This window comes from Lactuca saligna, chromosome 4 (assembly GCF_052625555.1).
Source record: "Lactuca saligna cultivar CGN05327 chromosome 4, ASM5262555v1, whole genome shotgun sequence".
Lineage (NCBI taxonomy): Eukaryota > Viridiplantae > Streptophyta > Magnoliopsida > Asterales > Asteraceae > Lactuca > Lactuca saligna.
This window is the reverse complement of record NC_136420.1, coordinates 31097442-31118423: the sequence shown is the minus strand read 5'-3', so window position 1 is coordinate 31118423 and position 20982 is coordinate 31097442. Positions and strand designations below refer to the sequence as shown.

The following is a 20982-nucleotide window of genomic DNA, read 5'->3' as shown; positions in this document are numbered from 1 at the left end:
TCTGACCCTCAGAACTTCGTAGGTTCGCCTCTTGGTCCCGGTTTTTTACCACTTTTGCGTTTTAAGCCCATTTTTGATGATTTTAACGGGGGATTTTCACCCAAACTCATATTTTGATATATAAGACCCCATAAATTCATATTTTAATCATATTTTGGGGAAATCTTTACTATAGATAATATCTTTTGTACAAGACATTATCTAAGGGTTGGTTGACTTTTCCAAGAAGCTATGACACCATACCCACTTTATGTCACTATTCATACTTTAACATATAAAATCACTGTCCTTTTATGCATTTTCCAACACTCTATCAGATTTCCCTATCCTAAATCCACTCATTAGATCTTCATTCTTCACCTATAAAACCCAATTGCATCCTCCAAAAATACACTTTTTCTCCCTCCCACTCTTCCCTATGTCTGGAACTCGAGACCTCCAAGAAGTTTTCAACTTTTACTTCACTCTTGGTAAGTTCTTCATTTCTGCACTTGAATATTCCACACTCTTTCACTCAAATCATGAAATTATTATACAAATATCGTCATATTTGTTCTTAGGATCTTCAAATCCTCAAGCTTTCTCCAAGTGTTCTTGACTTGGAAACCTTCTCTTTTCAACATCCATTTAAGGAAATAACTCAAAGTAAGGTTATGCCCCTCTTATTTTCACATTTTCATCTAGTTTTATGGGGGATAATACAAGTCACAACATCAAAAACATGTTTAAACTCAAATGACAACCTTCAACCGAAAAGTTATGGCTCAATCACGATATGTTTTGACCATCTTAAACTCCGTAACTTTCAAAACTGTTTAAAATGAAAATAGTTCAGGTTTATACTTTTAAAATGACTACTTGCACATGTTCATACAATTTTTCTACAATTTATGGTGATTTTTACAATACTATCTATCACTGTAACAAAGAATTCAGACTAGTAAGTGAAAATGGTCACTTTGACACTAGTTAGGAATCATTAAAAATCATAATAGAAATTGTGAGTATACTAGACACGTTTTGTGAACTTATGGAGTTGATGGATTTAGATTTCGACTCACGCTGATTTTTCTGTGATTTTTTTTTACAAAAATAGTGACAGAAAAGTAAAACTAGATACAAAATGTAACGCCCCATTTATTTAAGTAAATTAATAAATGTAAGTCCCAGACTAATTTGTGAAGAATTTTAAAAGTCGAGGGTTAAAGTGAAACATACCAAAAATACGACCCAAAAATTTTGTTTTTAAATAATAATAAAAGTCATAACACTGAATGTCATATGATAAAACCATGCCTCGGGTATCTCAAAAGCCTTGCACGCCCCATCGTGTAATCTCCCACACTTGCCACACCGAGCGTGGCTCTGCTGACTCCTAGCTCTGTGATATGAACCCTTGGAATTTTTGCCCGCACTCCCTGTACCTAGAGTTGCCTCCGACTTCCTCTTTCTTTCCATCTCAAGGTCAATCTCTCTCTCTCTCTCTCTCTCTCTCTCTCTCTATCTCTATCTCGCCCTAGCAATCATGTCATCCAACGTTTTACAGCTGGACCGGCTCACAAACTGGCGGATGTCACTCCACAACATCTCATGATAACGAGCCATCTTCATTTCCTCATCAGCCGCGTAATGAGGAACAAGAAGAGCCCTCTCCCTGAACTTGGCGGTAATCTCCTCCACTGTCTCTGTAGTATGGGTAAGATCCTGAAACTCGTGTGCTAACTGCTGCACCTCAATAACCGGTGCGAAATTGGCTCTGAACCTGGTAGTAAAGTCTTCCCAGGTCATGACATCCAAAGCTGCATCATCCCCGATGGCATGACCAATCTCCTCCCACCAATCCCGTACCCTGTCCTTCAGAAGACATGATGCCAATCTGACCTTGTCCCCCTCGGGACATCTGCTAGTGCGAAAAGCGTTAGCCACGTATGCCAACCATCTGGTGCTCTTTATGGGGTCCCGCGCCCCATGATAATCCGGAGCCCCGCATGCCCGAAACTCCCTAAAAGTAAGCGTGCGCGACCCCATCATGGCCGCCACCTCAGCACGAAAGGTGCTCAACCTCTCGTCCATCATCTATAAGATACCCTCCTTGATCGAACCGAAGATCACAGGAGTCTGCTCAAGTATGGTGCAAGTAATCTCTGAAGAGAGAAACTCCCTAGTCTGCTCATCCAACTGCCCGACCTCCGGGCCTAATCCTGATCCCCCTCCGACACCTGAACTGCCGACTGCTGGTCTAGGGCGTAATACCACAATTTTGAAATACAACATAATAAACATCAGGAACACTGATATATCTCAAGGAATCAGTACTACCACAAGTTTCCTGGTCTCATCTCAGCTTTCCTTGATTCGAGTACGGATCCTCTGCTTTCAGCAGTACGGGCCCATACTATCTTCCACATCTATCCGTACTTTCCTCAAGTACTGCCTTGACTCCACCAAGTCACTGTTACTGCTAATAATCTCTGCTACTCCCATCATAGGCTTGCCCTAGGGAATTTTATGACTATACCCAATTCAGTCCTCAACTACTGAAAGCCCCCTTGTGATGCCAATTAGCCATCAACTGAATACCATCACATGCGGCGAGGCTCAGATAATCCTTCAAGTAAAAGACTCGTCCCTACAACGGTTATACTCAGATAAGAGCTGCACAGTAGGGCCAAGTCTAGCACTATGAGATTATTCAACCCTGTTCACATGTGACGTGACGCATTCACCTAATGGCTAACTCTCATCACTCAGAGTCCCACAAAGCACAAAACAAGCAGCATTCAGACACATGAGACTACTCAAGCAATTCTATCCTCATAATGGGAAATTGTACTAGCATACAATGCTAAGCTCATGATATAAGGCATAACCTAAACAGGTTATCCTACTGCTGACTACTCAATGCTAGCATGCAATTCTTATAAAGCTGAAACACATAAAGCAGGCATATAAGCCATCCTCCTAGATCCTCAGTCCTATACTAGCATGTTGTTCTACTGAAACTGAAACTGGACATTAACTAATACATACTGTTGTATGGGTAATTTGGGAGTACTTACTTAGGCTCGGTCGATCGCATGCACCACACCCTTTTCTCTTTTCAAAGTCCTTTTCTTTCTAAATTCTTTTTACTTTTCTAAAACTCTTTTCTTTCGAAAAAAACATTTTACCATTTCCTTAGTTTGAGTTCAAACACACCCAGAAGTGTGCCTAAATCCCTCAAACCAAGGCTCTGATACCAACTTGAAACATACCAAAAATACGACCCAAAAAATTTGTTTTTAAATAATAATAAAAGTCATAACACTGAATGTCATATGATAAAACCATACGTCAGGTATCTCAAAAGCCATAATAAAAATGTCATATCAAGAACTGTATCAAATCATATCTAAGTATCTGAACAAAACTCCCAGGGATAAAGTTGAAGCTGTGGTGTGTGCGATGCCATCAACCCGAGCCCTTCCCTTTACTTGCGGAAGTACCTGAAACCAAAACTGAAACTGTAAGCACGAAGCTTAGTGAGCTCCCCCAAACTACTACATACCATACAACAACATATAAACACATATTGAGCCTTACCCACTGTGTGCGTGATTTAGTGTGTGTGCAGGCCTAGTTCGTGATTTAATATTGTATTCATATTCTTGGATAGGAAAAATGAAGAAAAATCCTCACCACCACCTTTTGCCGCCATTCCGCCACCGTTAGCCACCATCTTCGGTGGCTATGGGCTTTCAGGTGCGTTTAGATTGATGATGGAAGTGCTTTTGGTGTTGCGTTGGTCCAAGATCATAACCACCACCATCATGAGGTGGTGACTGCCGCCTTGTACCACTGCCAACCACCACTAGAGTAGTTGTGTGTGTTTTAGATTAGTTAGTGTGTGTGTTTATTTATGGATTAAAATCTTGTAATTGTAATTAGTAGAAGATGCAATGAAAAGAACCATAACCACCACCGTAAGGTGGTGGCTGCCACCGTGAGCCGCTGTTGACCACCACTACCTGAGGTGGTAGTGGGTGGTGCCCCACTAGCAAACCCTAATGGACTTAGCAAAACCCTAATGGGCTTAAAGATTAATATTTGGGCCTATTGGGCCATGGTTGGGTGAAAACCCTAATTAGGGTTTAGAAAATCCTAATTGTGAGTATTTGGACCTTAGACTTATTGGACCCACTCTTGGGCCATTGAGATTAGATTGTGTATTAAGCCCAATCACTTCATAGCACTTATCTAGTAGAGTAATGGACTTAATGAATTAAGTCCTAAATGGGTTAAGTAAGAAACACTTAACCCTAATCGTCATTTTATGTGAAACTTTAAATTCACTTGGGCCTTGAGTTGGGCCTGTCCATTGGGCTTTGGTAATTGGTTTATTAACGGGTCATCCAAGAATAATCAAATGGACTAGAGTAATTAGTTGTGCTTTAGGATAAGGCCGATATGATGGATTAGGCCCAATTTGGAAAATTGGGCCATAGTTTGGGCCTTAATGATTATATGATATTGAGCCTTGGAATAAGACCATGTATATGCTTGGGCCTAAAATTAGGCCATATGTTGGGCTTTGACTCATAATTGACTGTTGGGCATTGGGCTTAAATAAAGATACGTTATGGGTAAAGTAGTTATCACCCCTAAGTAGGTATTTATGGTTATGTGTTGGAACCCAATTATTAATTGGGTGTTATTTTGATGATTGATAGATTCGGAATCTGTCATCCAACGGTTAGGGTTTTGTCAACGGGACTACAACAGTGTGAGGTGAGTTTCCTTCCAGTAGGAATGGGTCTACAACCATGTCTATGTGTTATGAGTTACGGACTGTAGTCCGATGCAGTATGAAGTATATGTGTTTTTGTTATATGTTATGATTATGTTATGCTATATTCAGTCAGTTCCAGACTTCAGTCTGATGCAGTGGGCAAGGCCCTAGTCAGTTCTGGACTTTGGTCTGATGCAATGGGCGAGGCCCTAGTTAGTTCCGGACTTCGGTCCGATGCAGTGGGCAAGGCCATAGTCAGTTCCGAACTTTGGTCTGATGCAATGGGCGAGGCCCTAGTTAGTTCTGGACTTCGGTCCGATGCAGTGGGCGAGGCCCTAGTTAGTTCTGGACTTCAGTCCGATGCAGTGGGCGAGGCCCTAGTTAGTTCCGAACTTCGGTCCGATGCAGTGGGCGAGACCCTAGTTAGTTCCGGACTTTGGTCCGATGCAGTGGGCGAGGCCCTAGTTAGTTCTGGACTTCGGTCCGATGCAGTGGGTGAGGCCCTAGTTAGTTCTGGACTTCGGTCTGATGCAGTGGGCGAGACCCTAGTTAGTTTCAGACTTCGGTCCGATGCAATGGGCGAGGCCCTAGTTAGTTTCAGACTTCAGTCCGACGTAGTGGGCAAGGCCCTAGTCAGTTTTGGATGTCGGTCCGATGCAGTGGGCAGGGCCCAATATGTGCTTTATATGTTATTATATGACATTTGGTAATTTGGGGGAGCTCACTAAGCTTTGTGCTTACAGTTCTTTTGGTTTCAGGTACTCAGTTTTCAAAAGAGAAGTTTGGGAAGATTGCAGTGAACATACCATTTGTTCAACCTGGGATGTTTATACTTTGATATACTTGACAGTTGTTATAATATTTTGAGATACATTGCTTATGATTTTTATATGAGGTTTATTAACTATGGTTTTTATTATTAAATTAAACAAAATTTTCAGACTGTGTTTTTGGGATGTTTCACAAACAGTTACAAGTTATTAACACTTTGTAATGTGTTGAGCAAAGTGTTCATCTTAGATGATTACATGTTTACTTGTGTTTTCTATTAAGTTACACCTAAAATAACAGAAATACTCTTTCATTACAAGGATTTTTGGTCATTACAAACATACATGATGAACTATAAAAAGTATAGTTTATGATTTGCTATATTACTATTCACTATGAAAAGGTTCAATTCTCACTACAAACGAGTTTTTCATTACTACACACATTCATGATAAGCTATAATAGGTATAGTTTATGTTACATCAACTCTACAAACATACTAAGGAGGGTTATACTCTTACTGCAAAAAGGTTTTCCAATTACACTACACGTAAACTCGTTAAATCTGGTTGTGAGACACTACTTCATTGAACTCTTAGAGTACTGGTTAAAAATCTTGTAGTTATAACCAAAGTCTCTTGTAGGGAGAGCGTGATACTTGTATATAGATCTATATTGGGATTGACAACCCACACCTTAGCAGCATGCTACAGCTAGACCGACATGTCTGGGGTGACAAATATCATAACATTCCGATGCTTGAAGAAACGTCGCCACATGCTACTATGTCAAACAGTATGATTATAACAACTCACATAGGAAAATAACAATACACATAGTTTACGGGGATCTCTATGATTAAAAGGGGTTTTATTTTTATAAAACTACATACACTATTATAAGTATGGTAAAATACTTGTACATTTTGGGTCTTAGGTCTTAAGACTGCAACACATTTTATGAGGAAAATATTGGATTTTTCTTGTGTATACCTTAAATTTACAAAGAAAGGATTTCTACTCTATATACAAAAGCTTATGCACTCACCAACATAATCGTTGACACTCTTTCAAAATTTACTTGTATTCTCAGGTAATCAATAGAAACCGGTGACTACCAACTTTTGAGGATGGGACGCTTCGACGTTAATCAAAACAGTTTGTCATTATATTGTAATCGATTTTGAAACATGTACTCTTATAAACCGTGTAACTTTCTTGATTATATTTATAATGGTTGTATTTACTTTGAGCACTACTATACTTGTTGTTGTGATACTATACATGAAGTGCTCCACCCCTGAACGTTTCCGCCATCCTTGGTTTGGGGGTATGACGACAGAGGACTTAATACCTCTATAAGTGCTTAATGGATTAATCATTTAAGCTCAAACTTCAAATCTAGGACTCAAAAGCACTATAAAACCATAAAGTCTCAAACTTTAAGACTTTGGTCGTCCAAAAATTCCTTAACACATGGTCTTAATCCATTAAGACCTCCTGCAAGGAACAAGGGACCAAACTAGCTAAAGGGACATCATTTTCATGACTTATAACCCATCCCTAGGTCTGAAAGGACAACCAAACTCATCCAAAAACAAAGCATGCACAATATTGGGACTTTTGGGACAAGGAGAACACCATAAAGCTACCAAAAAAATCTAAACAATCCAAGCATAAAGGTAGAAGCTGTTTTTACCTTCTAGAGCTCCCTAAGAAGATGATAATCTTAGATCTACAAGCTTGTTTCCTTCCTTGACTCCTTTGATGCACTATCTTCTCATTTTGGCAAACAAATATCACACTATAAGCTCAAGATGCTCACTTATGGGGTTAGGGTTCTCTCAAAATGGCTAAAGGACTTGGAGGCTGAAAGAGTGAGTCCAAATGACCTATAATGGTGCTTAAATACTCCACAAACCCTAACAATTAGGGTTTCACCCTGACACGCGTACGTCCTGCGTACATATGTATATGCCCAACATACTAGGGCACACCCTAGTATGCTTAGCGTACCCACATGTACGTCCTGCGTACATATGTATATGCCCATCATACTAGGGTTTCACCTAAATAGAAGGCCCCACATCAATTGTGTTTAGAGATTAAGGACTTAATCTGAAGTGATTTTTCTTTACTCATCCAAGTTGCTCACAACCTAAAAGGGCATTTATACTTTTCTTATCTTTTGAAATATTTGACTAATAATCTAGTTGAATCATTCTTTTCATACCACATTTATACCCATTTGCTACAACATAATTGCTTAACATGTGCTTAAGTTCAAAACGATCACAAAATTTCATACCATGGTATCCCATTTTTGGTCAGGATCATTAACAGGATACCGAGGAAGATCTAAATTGACATCTTTCTTATCATCTACAACTCTTGTTGGCCTAATAATTTTTTGTCCAAGGAAAGGATCATCATATGGGTGTATTCGTATCACTTCATCATCAGGTTCATGCTCCACAAAATCATTATTTGAAAGTTCAGAGTCTATATCATCATCATCATCATTAGTATGGCCATCTGAGCATCCATCGTCAACTATCTTTTCTACAATCCACTCCATAAATGGTTCCTGACTATGATGGTGGATATATATATATATATATATATATATATATGTATATATATATATATATATATATATATATATATATATATATATATATATCCACCATTCTCATATCTAACATCAAGAAAACGTATACAATCATTTTCATCTTCGAACTCTCTCAACCTATCTTTTAGTGAACGTTGTGGAACATAATAGTAGACAATGATTATAACATCCTTTACCAGCTTCTTTACATAAGAAATGAACTTCGTGAATATCATGTTTCTGAAGTCGACATTGCTAACAACCAATTTCACTAGATTGAAATACACAATGGGTTTGGGGACAAAATAACATGTATGATTCATTTCGATTGTTAAGAACTCATCCTTCAATGTTGAAGCCATGGTGATGTCTGTAGAATGGATGAAGGAAAAACCCTAGTTCTTTCAATTTGGGTGAAACGATGAAGGGGAATGCGTACAAGACCTGTTATTATATAGAAAAAACAGTCTAACCTGATTGTGACCTACAATAACTAGGGCTGTCAAATCGGGCAGTCGTGTCGTGTTTTTGTCTGACACGACACGACAAGGTTTTGTATAACACGAACACATCACAACACGATGTCGTGTTTTATTTTTCATTAACACGAAAACGAACCAATTAAAACACGACACGACAAAGATAATATTACATAATTATTAGTGTATTTCATTCATATTTAAAGATATATAACACGATAAAAACGACAAACACGAAAAACCCGACAACGATATGCTTAATCGTGTCGATTTATGAACACAAACACGACATCGTGTTTTTTAATTTTGACACGAACACGAATTCGAATTTTGATTTCATCCCGATTTCGTTTCGTTTCGTGTATTTTTATCGCGTCTAGTCATAAATTGACACCCTGAACAATAACCGGTAACATGATATGTTTTATATAAAAATAAGAAGAATTGTCTTTTATGTACAATTTTGATATTCCGTTATTTTTTAAATTCATTTTCCTTTTCTTTAACATCAAAATATGAAAGGCTAAATGGAAAGGCTTTTAAAACCCAACATTTTAGAAATAGATTGAAAGTCAAGCGTTATTTTGATATCAACAGACAACAATCACTATTTTGATGTTTGTGTGCGTAGAGAAACAATGATACACTTATGAAAAAAAAATCTTTATTTTAAAACCGAAATAGACAGCTATAAAACCCTAGTGCAAACTAAAACCCCAAGGTAAGGTATGTAGGTCAAATTGGGCTATGCTGTAAAACGTTTTTTTGCCTCTCTAAATTCAATTGAATGTTGAATGAAGGGAGCGAGGGTTCTTCTCAGAGCTATTAACAGAAACCGAAGCTTCAGCAGTCGAACAACACCCTCTCAATCGCAGTCCCCGTCACAGTCTCAGGTCCACCTGCAATGCTTTCTTCCTTTCTCATTTCATCAATCCGTGCTTATGCAACTAGTTATAATGTTTCGTTTTCCTTTTTTGTTGCAACTGCAATCATAGATCCTGCTGATGGATTCATCTGAACGTTACTGCTACAACCCCACGTTGCGTTGGAATCCTCAAGTGGAAGAGTATTTCACCAATGCTTACGGAGCAGAAGTCTTTTCTCGCATTTCCAAAGCACTAACGTAATTGCTTCACATATGGATTCTATTTTCTAGAAAGTTTTGATAGTTACATGTTACTAGGCAAGTTGTACAAGACTTGTTGTCTTAGTTTCTATAAGTTTAACCAATCATTTTATTACACATGTATGCTCTTATAATTGTATAGGCGTCCCTCTTGCTACTCTTGTATACGTGTAAACACACTGAACACAACAACTGAAGCTGTGATTGAGAAGATTCTGGAAATTCAATGCGAGAAGAGACTGCAAGATACTGTAAAGCATGGTGATGTAGAATCCCTAAGCGTTTTAAAGTGTCAGATACCTGGGCTAGACTATGTTGTATTTGTGAAGGGTTCAGGTCCACATGATATTCAGTATGATTATCAGCAAGACAGACCTCCTAAGGAGATAATTGTCAGCCGTAAGTGTGCAGAGGCAGTTCTTCGAGGTGCTCAGGTAAGAAACAGTTGAAATTATTATATTAATCATTTTGTTATCATCCTCATTCAAATGATCACACATTCTAGCAATCATGTTTGTTTTTTCATTAGTGCTTGTAATCTTGTATCATGTGTCTTCTTTTATGATTGCTTAACTTGACTTGGTGCCCAATTTCCCTTTCTCATTCTCCTTTGTGTAGGTATATGTTCCAGGTATATTAGCATGCAGTGCTCATGTTGAGAAAGGGGATGTAGTTGCAGTTTCAGTTGGTGTTGAACAGCCTAGTCGTGACAATGGATGGGCTATTGGAATCACACGTGGCATTGTCCTTCAAGGACTCAAAACAGGTCTCTCTCTCTCTCTCTCTCTCTCTCTCTCTCTCTCTCTCTCTCTCTCTCTCTCTCTTAATTCAACTTACTTACTTTTATTTCTCTATAAATAAATTATAACACTTGTTATATATCTGTTGTAGATCCTCATTATCTTGAAAGAGATGGATTATATATTGGTCAAGGAATGACAACCATGTCAAGGGCAGGAATTTTTCGTGGATTATCAGGTCTTGGTGTGGATATGACTGATAGAGTTTTTAGATTAACATCCTTTAATGGTATACATTTTTTTTATTTTTCTTTTACGGTTTTACCCTAAATTCTTTTGAAATTCATCAATAAAAAATTACTACATACAGATGTGATGAAGGGGGACATATTTCTTCAAAACCTGCCAAGCATCATCACTGCACATGTCTTAGGTATGTCTGCACATATACATCTTTGTTTTCTTCTTTCTGATTGTCAACGAGGGGTAATTCTGGCAATTCATATATATATATATATATATATATATATATATATATATATATATATATATATATATATATTTATAGATCCACAAGAGGGAGAAAGAATATTGGACATGTGTGCTGCCCCTGGTGGAAAAACAACTGCAATTGCTTCCATTATGAAAGATAAAGGAGAGGTGATTGCAGTTGATAGGTCTCACAACAAGGTAAAATCCTCTTACTACATTATATATCTTTTCATGTATCTGTATTTATTCCTTTTTTTGTTTTTTTAAATAATAATAATTTATCCAGGTGCTTGAAATTCACAATCTAGCTGCAGAACTGGGGTTGACTAGCATAAAAGCGTATAAGTTAGATGCACTAAAAGCTGTTTGTGAAAACAATGTAATGACACAGAGTTGTAGTCAAAGTCAAAGTCAAGGCAGTGAAGAGGCAGAGTCAATGAGTTGTGTTACGAAAGATTTACCAATTTTGGAGAAAGTTAATAATAATAATAATAATAATAATAATAATATTAGAGAGGATGAGGGAATGAAAGTAGGTTGTTATAAAAGTAAAGCAGAGGAAAGGAAAGAAAGAAGAAGGATGAAGAATGGGCCCGGGAGAAACCAATCGACAGGTGGCAGGGTGGATAAATGTGAAGGCTTTTTGCCAAATAGTTTTGACAGAGTACTTCTTGATGCTCCTTGTTCTGCTCTTGGATTGAGACCCCGCTTGTTTGCTGGAGAGGTAGGGCAATTTTAAAAACAAAAAAAAAAAAAAAAAAAAATCTTTTTATTTATTTATATATGTTTTAATGATTTTTATTTTTTAAAATTTTATTTATTTAAGGATACGGTGGAATCGTTGAGAAGACATGGGAAGTATCAGAAACGTTTGTTTGATCAGGCTGTTCAGCTGGTTCGCCCTGGTGGAGTTCTTGTATATTCCACGTAAGAAAAATAAATGAATTTGATTTTTTTTTTTTTTTACTTTTATTATTTATTGGATAAAAATTAATCATATAAAAAAAATTCCAGATGCACGATAAATCCAGGCGAAAATGAGGCATTGGTTCGTTATGCTTTGGACACATACAAGTTTCTTTCACTAGCTCGACAGGTTTGTTATTAGTTTCTTATTATTTCAACCTTCTAATTTTTTTGTTTTTTCATATTGAAAAATCTATACCCTAGTTATAGAATTGTAATTCCATTTTTTTTTTTGCATTTAAGTCTACTTTTTATGAAATTGTAGGATCCAAGAATTGGTGGACCTGGTTTGATTGGTCGTTATGAATCATCTAATGGATATTCTGAGTAAGTTTTTTTATTTTTCTTTGTTCTATTTGGGAACTTTTATAAATCTGTTTCCTTTGAGTTGTAAAGTTTTTGTTTTTTGTAAATTTTTTTAGGGAATGGTTGAGAGCTGGTGAGGAAGATCTTGTACAGAGGTTTGATCCTTCGGGCCCACATGATACAATTGGATTTTTCATAGCCAAATTCACAGTTGGCCCCAAAGATTAGCTGTACAATTTTTTGTGACTGACTGATTTTTCATAGATAAATTCATAGCGAGTATTGGGTTATAGATTAAAGTCGTTGGGGCTTCATGTTCTTAAGGCCTAATTATATATTTATTTATGCAACAAAGTCATTACTTACCGTTTAATCTAATAATGTTTCAGTTTTGTACTCATATTAATTTATGCAAGACTAAACTGCACAAATGGTCCCTGTGGTTAGTCAAAAATTGCCACTTTGATCCAAAAAGTTTTGGACTAGCACCAGAGGTCCAAAGTTTTCATTTTGTTGCGGGTTTGGTCCAATTTCCTTTAAACTTTTTCATAATGACAATTTTGCTCTTACTTTTATATTTTTTAGTTTTTAATTTATTTAAATATTATTTTTTATTTTTTATTTTTTTCTCTTTCAAAAAAATTTATTTAAATATTTTTTTGAAAATAAAATTTGTCTTTTCTACTTGATTTTTATAATTTTTATAAAGAAATAAAAATAAATAAATAAAATATGCAATCTCTCTCTCTGTCTCTCTCTTCAGCTAACATGAACACCGGAAAGTCTGAACACTACCGTCGGAAAACATAAATGCCACCACCGAAAATGATGAACGTCACCACCACCACGACAGGTCAAAACATCTAGCCAATATGACCACTATAAGTCAACATCACCACCATCTCCTTGAAAACCTCATATCTGAAAAGTATAATCGGAAACCACCGCCACTGCTACCATTTCTGTGGCGACTCCGACAAAAGGGTTCTAACCCATTTCCCACCACCCATTTAGCCGGACCACCACCATCGATGGCACCCATTTTTCCACCACCTGGTAACTTAAAACTACGACAAATCTTATCTGCAACTTGAAGAAGGGAGGCCTGACGCCATCTTCCTAATCAAACATTAGGTCTTCGCCGCCTTCGTTTCTCCACATCTCCGGAGCTTCGTCGTTCCTCAAATTTGAAAGCCTCCACTAACCTTCAACAGGAAAACCCTCATATCTGATAGCTTCCACCGCTGTTTGGGAACCCTAACCCTAGCGCCGACAAATCTGAACCGAGACGAACGATATAGCGAAGTAGAGACCCTAAACGGACGATTGGAGTAGTGTCGCTAGCATTTATCAATCCCGTAGCTTGAATCGTCGTCGAAGAAGGATAGAGATGAAGAGAAAAGAAGGCAGAGAAATGGGTGACATCGGTATGTGTTCAATGGGGGTGAGTTTGAATAGGCCTCCATCGTCTTTCCAGATTCGATGAGAATGTGTTACACCAGACGATAATGACAATAGAATGGTGGTGCTCTGCCGAAATCAAAGTCGATGGTGTCGTCGGAGTCGGAGTCGTTGGCGGTGCCGAAGAGATGTCGCAGGTCTGGAACTTCAGAGTGGGTTGAGGTGAAAGAAGAGATGGTGGTGCTCCAGACGGTAGTTAATACACGGTGGTGGCCTCCGAAACCCTCAGTCGCCGGAACACTCAATCACCGGAAGCCTAAGTCACCGATGATTGTATTTTCATTTTCAGAAAGTTTGAATGAGGAAGTTGGATTTGTGGAGAGAGAGAGAGAGAGAGAGAGAGAGAGAGAGAGAGAGAGAGAGAGAGAGAGAGAGATTTGTGTATTTATTTTTTATTTTTATTTTATTAAGAAAACATTAAAATAATTAGAAAAAATGAAACAATAGAATATCAAGGGCAAAAACGTCAATATAAAAAAGTTCAAAATAAATTGAACAAAATTCGCAACAAAATGAAAACTTTGGATTTCTGGTAGTGACAATTTTCAGCTAACCACAGGGATCATTTGTACAGTTTTGTCTTTATGCAATTAGTTTGGTTGTTAGGTTAATATTATTAAAAATAGAGGTGCACAAACCGGATCAGATCAAGTCAAAACCAGTTTGGCCATAAACCGGAAAATACTCAAACCTATAGAAACTGATTGACACCAGTTTGAGAGAAAGTGGTTAATTGGAGCTTTTTTTTCAGCAGTAAAGCAAAGCAAAACAGGGATTGTTTTAGAGAGAGATATAGCGTGTGTGTGTGTTAGAACCTTCAAAAGCCGGAGCTTTACCAAAGAGTAATTAAATGAGTCTTTGGTCTTAGCATTTGGCCCAATAAATCAAATACAAAAGTGAAGGCAGCGGTCTTATTTTTGAAGTGCCAGGCCAAAAAAAGTGAGTATTACCGTTTTGTATAAGATATACAAAAACGGCCATATAACACCTAAAAAACTTGAGTATTACCGTTCCTATAACACAAAAAACATGAGAATTTTATCAATAGCCGGTTTGTAGAATCCGGTTCCAACGACTATATTCTCAAACTAGTGTCAAGGCGAACCATTTTTGTCTAAACCAGGTTTTGATGCAGATAGGTTTTGGATTTGGATCCGGTTTCAAATCATGAAGCGGTTGTTTTGACCCTATATTCACAAGAACTTTTTTTTTTTTTGCTTAAAAAAAAGTTTTATAAATGGATTCTAATATGTTAATTTGGAGATTAAATGTTCTAACTGTTAGTTTGGAGATTGAAATTATTTCCTAATTGAAAGTTACGTGTCCTTTAATTTGGAAATAAATAACAAATCAACACCGAAGGAAATTGTTCATATATGATATTATTGATAGGAAAATATTGATCCTCAAATTAATCTAATGAGAGATCAAATCAACTATGATATTATTGATAGGAAAACATTGATCCTCAAATTAATCTAATGAGAGATCAAATCACATATATGTTGTGTCTCATGAAACTCTTTAATATGGTCCCTTATTCCTTTATAGCACAAGACTTTAAAATAGATCTTCATTCTGAAAACAATGTAAAATATGATGTTAGCATAGAGTGATCTTTTTTACCCGCAACAATTTTAAGCAAGCTTCTAAAAAGGTCGTCATGGCTTGCTATGTCTTCATGGTTTGAATTTAACGTCACGTTTTAATAAAATGTCACCTTAAGTCATATATGTATATATGGGGTTGGACGCAAAAATACATATTAGGTGTTGTCGAGGTTGAAATAGTTGTTGCCGATGAAAGAAAAGTAGATAAAAAAGATCGAAAATCGAAAATTTTGGGTTCAACCCTAGTGAAAATATGTTGCGATAAATAGTATTGTATCTACTTTAAATATACTAAAATAAAGAGTACGAATTCTTGTATTATAAAAGCATAAAAGTGTTCAAAATATCAAAGTTTAACATCAATAACACTTTGTTGAAAATAAACATAAAGTATTAAAGAGATAAAGTTTAAAGTCTAAAACTAAAAGTTTAAATCATAATATAAATAATATACATGTGGTTCGGTTCGGTTTTTATGGGCGGTTTTATACGTCAAAACCGAACCGAATCGTTATTTTTCGGTTTTTGTAAAATCAAACCTAAACCGTCGGTTATTGTTTTGGTTTTGGTTTTTCGGTTTCGGTTATGTCGGTTTTTTTCGGTTTTTCGGTTCGGTTTTGCTCATCCTTAACGGGTGTACACTTTGGATGCATGAACTTCGTACGGAAGATGTTTGATTATTTTAGGAGAAGTGTTGGAAGTCTTAAAATCTTTGAAAATCTGATTATGTCTTGTCGTTCCAAATTAGTCTCAAAAGACATCATAAAAATGACAAGATACAAACCAGAGAGGGTGTTGTTTTGAAATGACCAATTTTGGCTTTCGGACAATGACATAGTTCGCATAAGACCAGACATTGGTATGTCCTTAAAAAATGATGAGATCCATAATCTACGCAACCCGTACATAACATTCAACCACTTGTTGTATGTAATATTGAAATCCCTCAACAAACATTCCCAACCAGCCTCAAATGCTTGTGGTTCAATTTTAGAATTCCATATTAAGCCATGGATACGATTACGGAACTCTAGATTGGTAGAAATTTCAATTGATATCTAGTTAAAAAACATAAATGTGTTAGTATGAATAAGAATGTGTCTGAAATGTAATGATATGCAGAATATAGTTTGTATTCTAATTTAATTGTGATCAAAGAATGTCAATTCCTTAAGAACATGTATGATTTTGATGTAATTGGTGTGGTTAGATAATTATTATACGAGTATGGGAATTAAATTGTACCTTCATTGGTAACTTTTTAGTTATATGCCACATGCAAAGTCTGTGATGTGTTGTTGGAATCAATTCTTTAACAACTTTGGACAATGTTGAATCCTGATATGATAATATCAATGTAGGTGGTTTTGTAAATGCCTTCAAGAAGGCCTTAACCAGCCAAGAGTAAGAGTCATAATCTTCTTTTCTCAACAAACCAACACCAAATGTTACACATTTTTTATGGTTATCTATACCAGTGAATGGAACAAAAACCATGTTATACCTGTGTAGAAAATATGTTTTATATAAAGGAAAATCAACTACATGTTTTAGTGAAGATAAATTAAGTAAAAATAAGAAAAACATACCTATTTGTGTTGAACGTGGCATCAAGTGATACAACATCTCCAAAAGCATTATAGTTAAACTTAGCTGTCTCGTCCGCCCAAAAAAGTGTATTTAGCTTCTTGTCGACAACTCTATACTCAAAAGTATACTCAAAAGTAAAGTTTGAGACATATTTTTTCCTTTGTTCATTTTGTCAACAAGAAATTTGGAATCTCTCCTACCTGTGAAACAATTAAGATTTCTTGTACTATTTTTGAAGTCAGAAAGCCAGCCTCGATCAGAATGACAACCAGTTATGCTAGTATAGAATCTATGTGCTTTTGCTGCACCAATGTTTTGTTTGGACATGTTGTGACGTGTGAATAAAACTTTCCTGTGCGTAATCAAGTTTTCTCTTGGCACGTGATAAGTGAATAGTTTCCTTACTAAACAAAGCGTGAAAATGTTTCTCAATAAAATCATGAACAACATATTTTACAGTGCCAAGTATTATCTTTAAAACAATCTTTGCTTTGCAATCCACCCTGAATGAATCTTTTCTTCTTTTAGGCTTGTTGTGTTGAATGTCCAAAGTATCCACTTTACCAGCGTTGGGCTTGCCTTCACGGTTACTGTTAGGTGCAATTTGTGCACCTTTTTGTACACCTTTTAGTCCCATTTCATGCATCTATTTAGCGTAATTGTTCTTCCTTTTTCTTTCATTTCATCATATTCATGTTAGTCTTTAGAACAACCTTATTTGCACACTTTCATATCTTTTCAGGTAAACCGGAGATTGGAATGCACTTTGGGAGGTACCGGGAAGCATTGGTGAAGGTTTCGGGATGATCAGGCGAAGAACGAAAAAGTTGGAAAAATCAAGTTTGGATTCGGAGTCAGAGGGGTACACGGGCCGTGTTGGATATACAATGCAAAATCAACACGGGCCATGTTGACCAAAATGGGAGTTGTTGACCATGTTGAACACCGACCGTGTAAGTTTAGTGCAAATCAACATGGGTCGTGTTGGCTGCTGAACAAGGGGACGTATCAGTTTAAACTATTTTAACACGGGCCGTGTTCGACCCAAAAACCAACTTTTGTCAGTTTTTCCAATCTTTCATATTATGGGTTGAGGGCCATTTTTACATACATACAACATATCAGAGCACATTTTCAGGGAGAGATTTCGAAGGTTTTTGCAAGGGTTTGATCAATAATCATTTGGAAACATTATTTCTAGTATTTATAAGTTATATCTGCACATTATTTCCATCTTTTAAACTTGTGATCTTGTCTAGCCATGTGTGGCTAGAACCCTAGTTTCTCCAATTTCATGTTTTGACTTCTTGGTAGTGACTTCAATCATATGAACTGATGTTTGTTCTTAATTTCTATCTAGTGAATTTGATTTTGCTTTAATAGAATGTTTGATTCTAATTGTGATTCTTACTGGCTATTTGAATTAGGGTTGGGTCACTCAAGTTATATCTTTTACAAAATCCGTAATTGTTTTGTGAAATTAAACAAGTAACAAACATTAAATTGATCTTTATTGAATGAATTTAGTGTAAATCTTATTCTGTTATTCATACACTTTTACACTCCCAAGCTTATGAGGAGTATTGGGTGTTGTTGGGAACATTCACATAAAGCTTCATGCAATCTTTTAATCTAATTCTAAGAGCTTGTTTAGATTAGGTTAGTAAGGTTAGGGTTAATCAAAGAGCTCGTTTTGGTTAATTAATGTGGTGAATGGGAAGTGTTAGAGCTTATTTACACTTTCAAGTACCAACTTTAATGGAACTAAACGAACATCGAGTCATCTTTGAATCACATTTTGCTAAGTTGTCATACATGACGTTGGAGCTCTTACAAATTCTGATTTTAATTCACTCATTTAGTTGATTACTTGTGTTTTAATTTGTATGTTTAATCATTGCATTCAAAACCCCCTATTTAATCTTTTGTGAACAAGTACCTTGCGCAAAGAGGTATTAGATCGATTGTCGTGTGTCTCTGTGAATCGACCCTACTTACCATGTACTACCTGTTAGTGCAATATAATAATGTTCTTAGGAGTATATCGTACCCCTATCATTTGTTGGGTTTGACACGCCTAACAGTTACAGAATAAATATCTTTCCATAATAACACGCAACATTGATGTTCTAAGAGTCCCAAGTCTAACATCAAATCCAGCTTCTAATGCATAGTTTCTATACATTCTAACAACATCAACATATGAATCATATACTGATTTAATCTTTGGCTTAATATGATCAGATACTTCGGGTGTCCAATACAGTGAGTCACCATGTGAAACATAATCATGATCATCAGCTGATTGTTCTGAAAGTAATAAATCATAAATATGAATACAGTAAAATTATTAGGTTAAAATATATGTTACCACGAAGTAGATTGATATTCTATGCTATATTATCGTCATCAGATGAGTAATTGTTGATTTCTGCATCTTCAAATTCTGCTAACAAAAGGAATGAAATTACAATATATAGAGTTAAATTCTGTTGGTATTGGGAACATTAAATAATTAAAAGAATCACCTTCATTAGATTTACTACTTTCACCAATTGACAATCCTTCGTTGTAGAGTGTGTCAGAACCAAGGTTGGCATATGAATAACCGCCTTACAAAGAAACAAATTCATAAGTGAAATTTAAATGTTTATAACAGAAGACATTATGAAAAATGAGATACTTCATAAATAAAAATAAACTCACAGTCATTAATGTTACTAATATCAACAATCTGCAAGTTTACATTGTCGAGTTTATCATACTGAGAAAATTCAAACTCTTCTTGTTGTTCTGCATAATTTATAGGAATTAATTGTTCATCAACTGAAAGTACTTGCTCCTCCATTAGAATGAATATGATAACATAAACCGATCTGTAGAAAGAAAAGAAAAATGAATATAATCGACTTCATCAATAGGAATTTCAAATAACAAACAATCCAATTCGGTGTAACTGATAACACGTGATATCAGGGGCTATTAAGTTAATACTGATTTTATGATTTTAATTTATTTTTTTAAAAATATATCATTCATTAATTGATAATATCTTGTTTTCTGAGAATATTTTTGTAATTAGTATTAGATTTGGTAACTTGGCTCGTTGACATAATGCTCTAAAAACTGAATATACTATCCAAAATTTAATGGTGATCTGAAATCAAAAATAATTTACTCATGTAAAAAAAATCATGAGATTAATATTCAGTATGATTTGAAAAGATTGAGTAACATTCGAATGGATTCTATAAGATTCGAATGGAATTCTGATAGAATGTCTATAGTATTTTCATTTTACCACCTAAATACCTGACTTTTATAAACAAACTACATAATAAAAAGATTATAAACAGAATTATACTAATGACAATAATATAATATTATTTCACTTTTCTTTCAGAGTAGTATTGAACTTATGAGTTATATTATCCTTGTAAGTCCGTAAGTCTGGCAGATTTGCAGCAACATTTTACTTTTATTAAATACCTATATGAATTCTCTAAATGATTTAAATTACAAATATTCTAAAACAGCAATATACAAATGGTAATACTATAAATCTGTTTTCCTTTTCTTTCATAATCGCAAAGTATAAATTCATACAGCTTAACATTGCATTATCACATTCACAATATTATTGAAACATTTACTTTTACATTGTTGAATAATTCAAACACACTTGTGTAACATCCAAACAAAAACGATATTGCTCATTATATAGATTTAACAAACACCAATTAATATAATAAAAGATACCCATACATCAAATGATGTATGGATTTATTTGAATTACATAATGAAAACACCTAAAGCTTCTTTGATATAATCAACCCATACATATAACCGAAAACTTATTTTTATTGAAACATAAACTCCAAACAACTAGACTTCTAAGTTGATTTCCTGGCAAATGAGCAATTTCGCATGTCATGATTCACCAACTTAATACAAATCGAACATCTTCTTTTTCGAATCCTACTTGCATTCATCGGAGGAGGATCCATTTGAACATTGAAATCGTTGTTTGGTTGTTACTGAAAAAAATGATAATAACACATAT

The 20982-nt window shown here is 35.7% G+C and overlaps 1 protein-coding gene across 3 annotated transcripts; it reads left to right on the top strand.

Moving 5' to 3' along the window:
- Window positions 1-9330: 9330 nt before the first annotated feature.
- Window positions 9331-12658, top strand: LOC145041488 (NOL1/NOP2/sun family protein). 3 transcript variants are annotated; one of them, XM_078989593.1, is made up of 13 exons: window positions 9331-9349; window positions 9429-9521; window positions 9624-9751; window positions 9897-10188; window positions 10373-10520; window positions 10646-10783; window positions 10865-10927; window positions 11063-11184; window positions 11273-11710; window positions 11813-11913; window positions 12001-12082; window positions 12218-12279; window positions 12375-12658. In XM_078989593.1, exons 3-13 carry the CDS (start codon window positions 9633-9635, stop codon window positions 12484-12486), a joined length of 1677 nt encoding a protein of 558 aa, XP_078845719.1. In that variant the 5' UTR covers window positions 9331-9349; window positions 9429-9521; window positions 9624-9632; the 3' UTR covers window positions 12487-12658. The 3 variants fall into 3 exon arrangements, with proteins under 3 accessions (XP_078845719.1, XP_078845718.1, XP_078845717.1); XM_078989592.1 differs by having other exon boundaries at window positions 9336-9354; XM_078989591.1 differs by lacking the exon at window positions 9331-9349 and having other exon boundaries at window positions 9362-9521.
- The last annotated feature ends 8324 nt before the right edge of the window (window positions 12659-20982 follow it).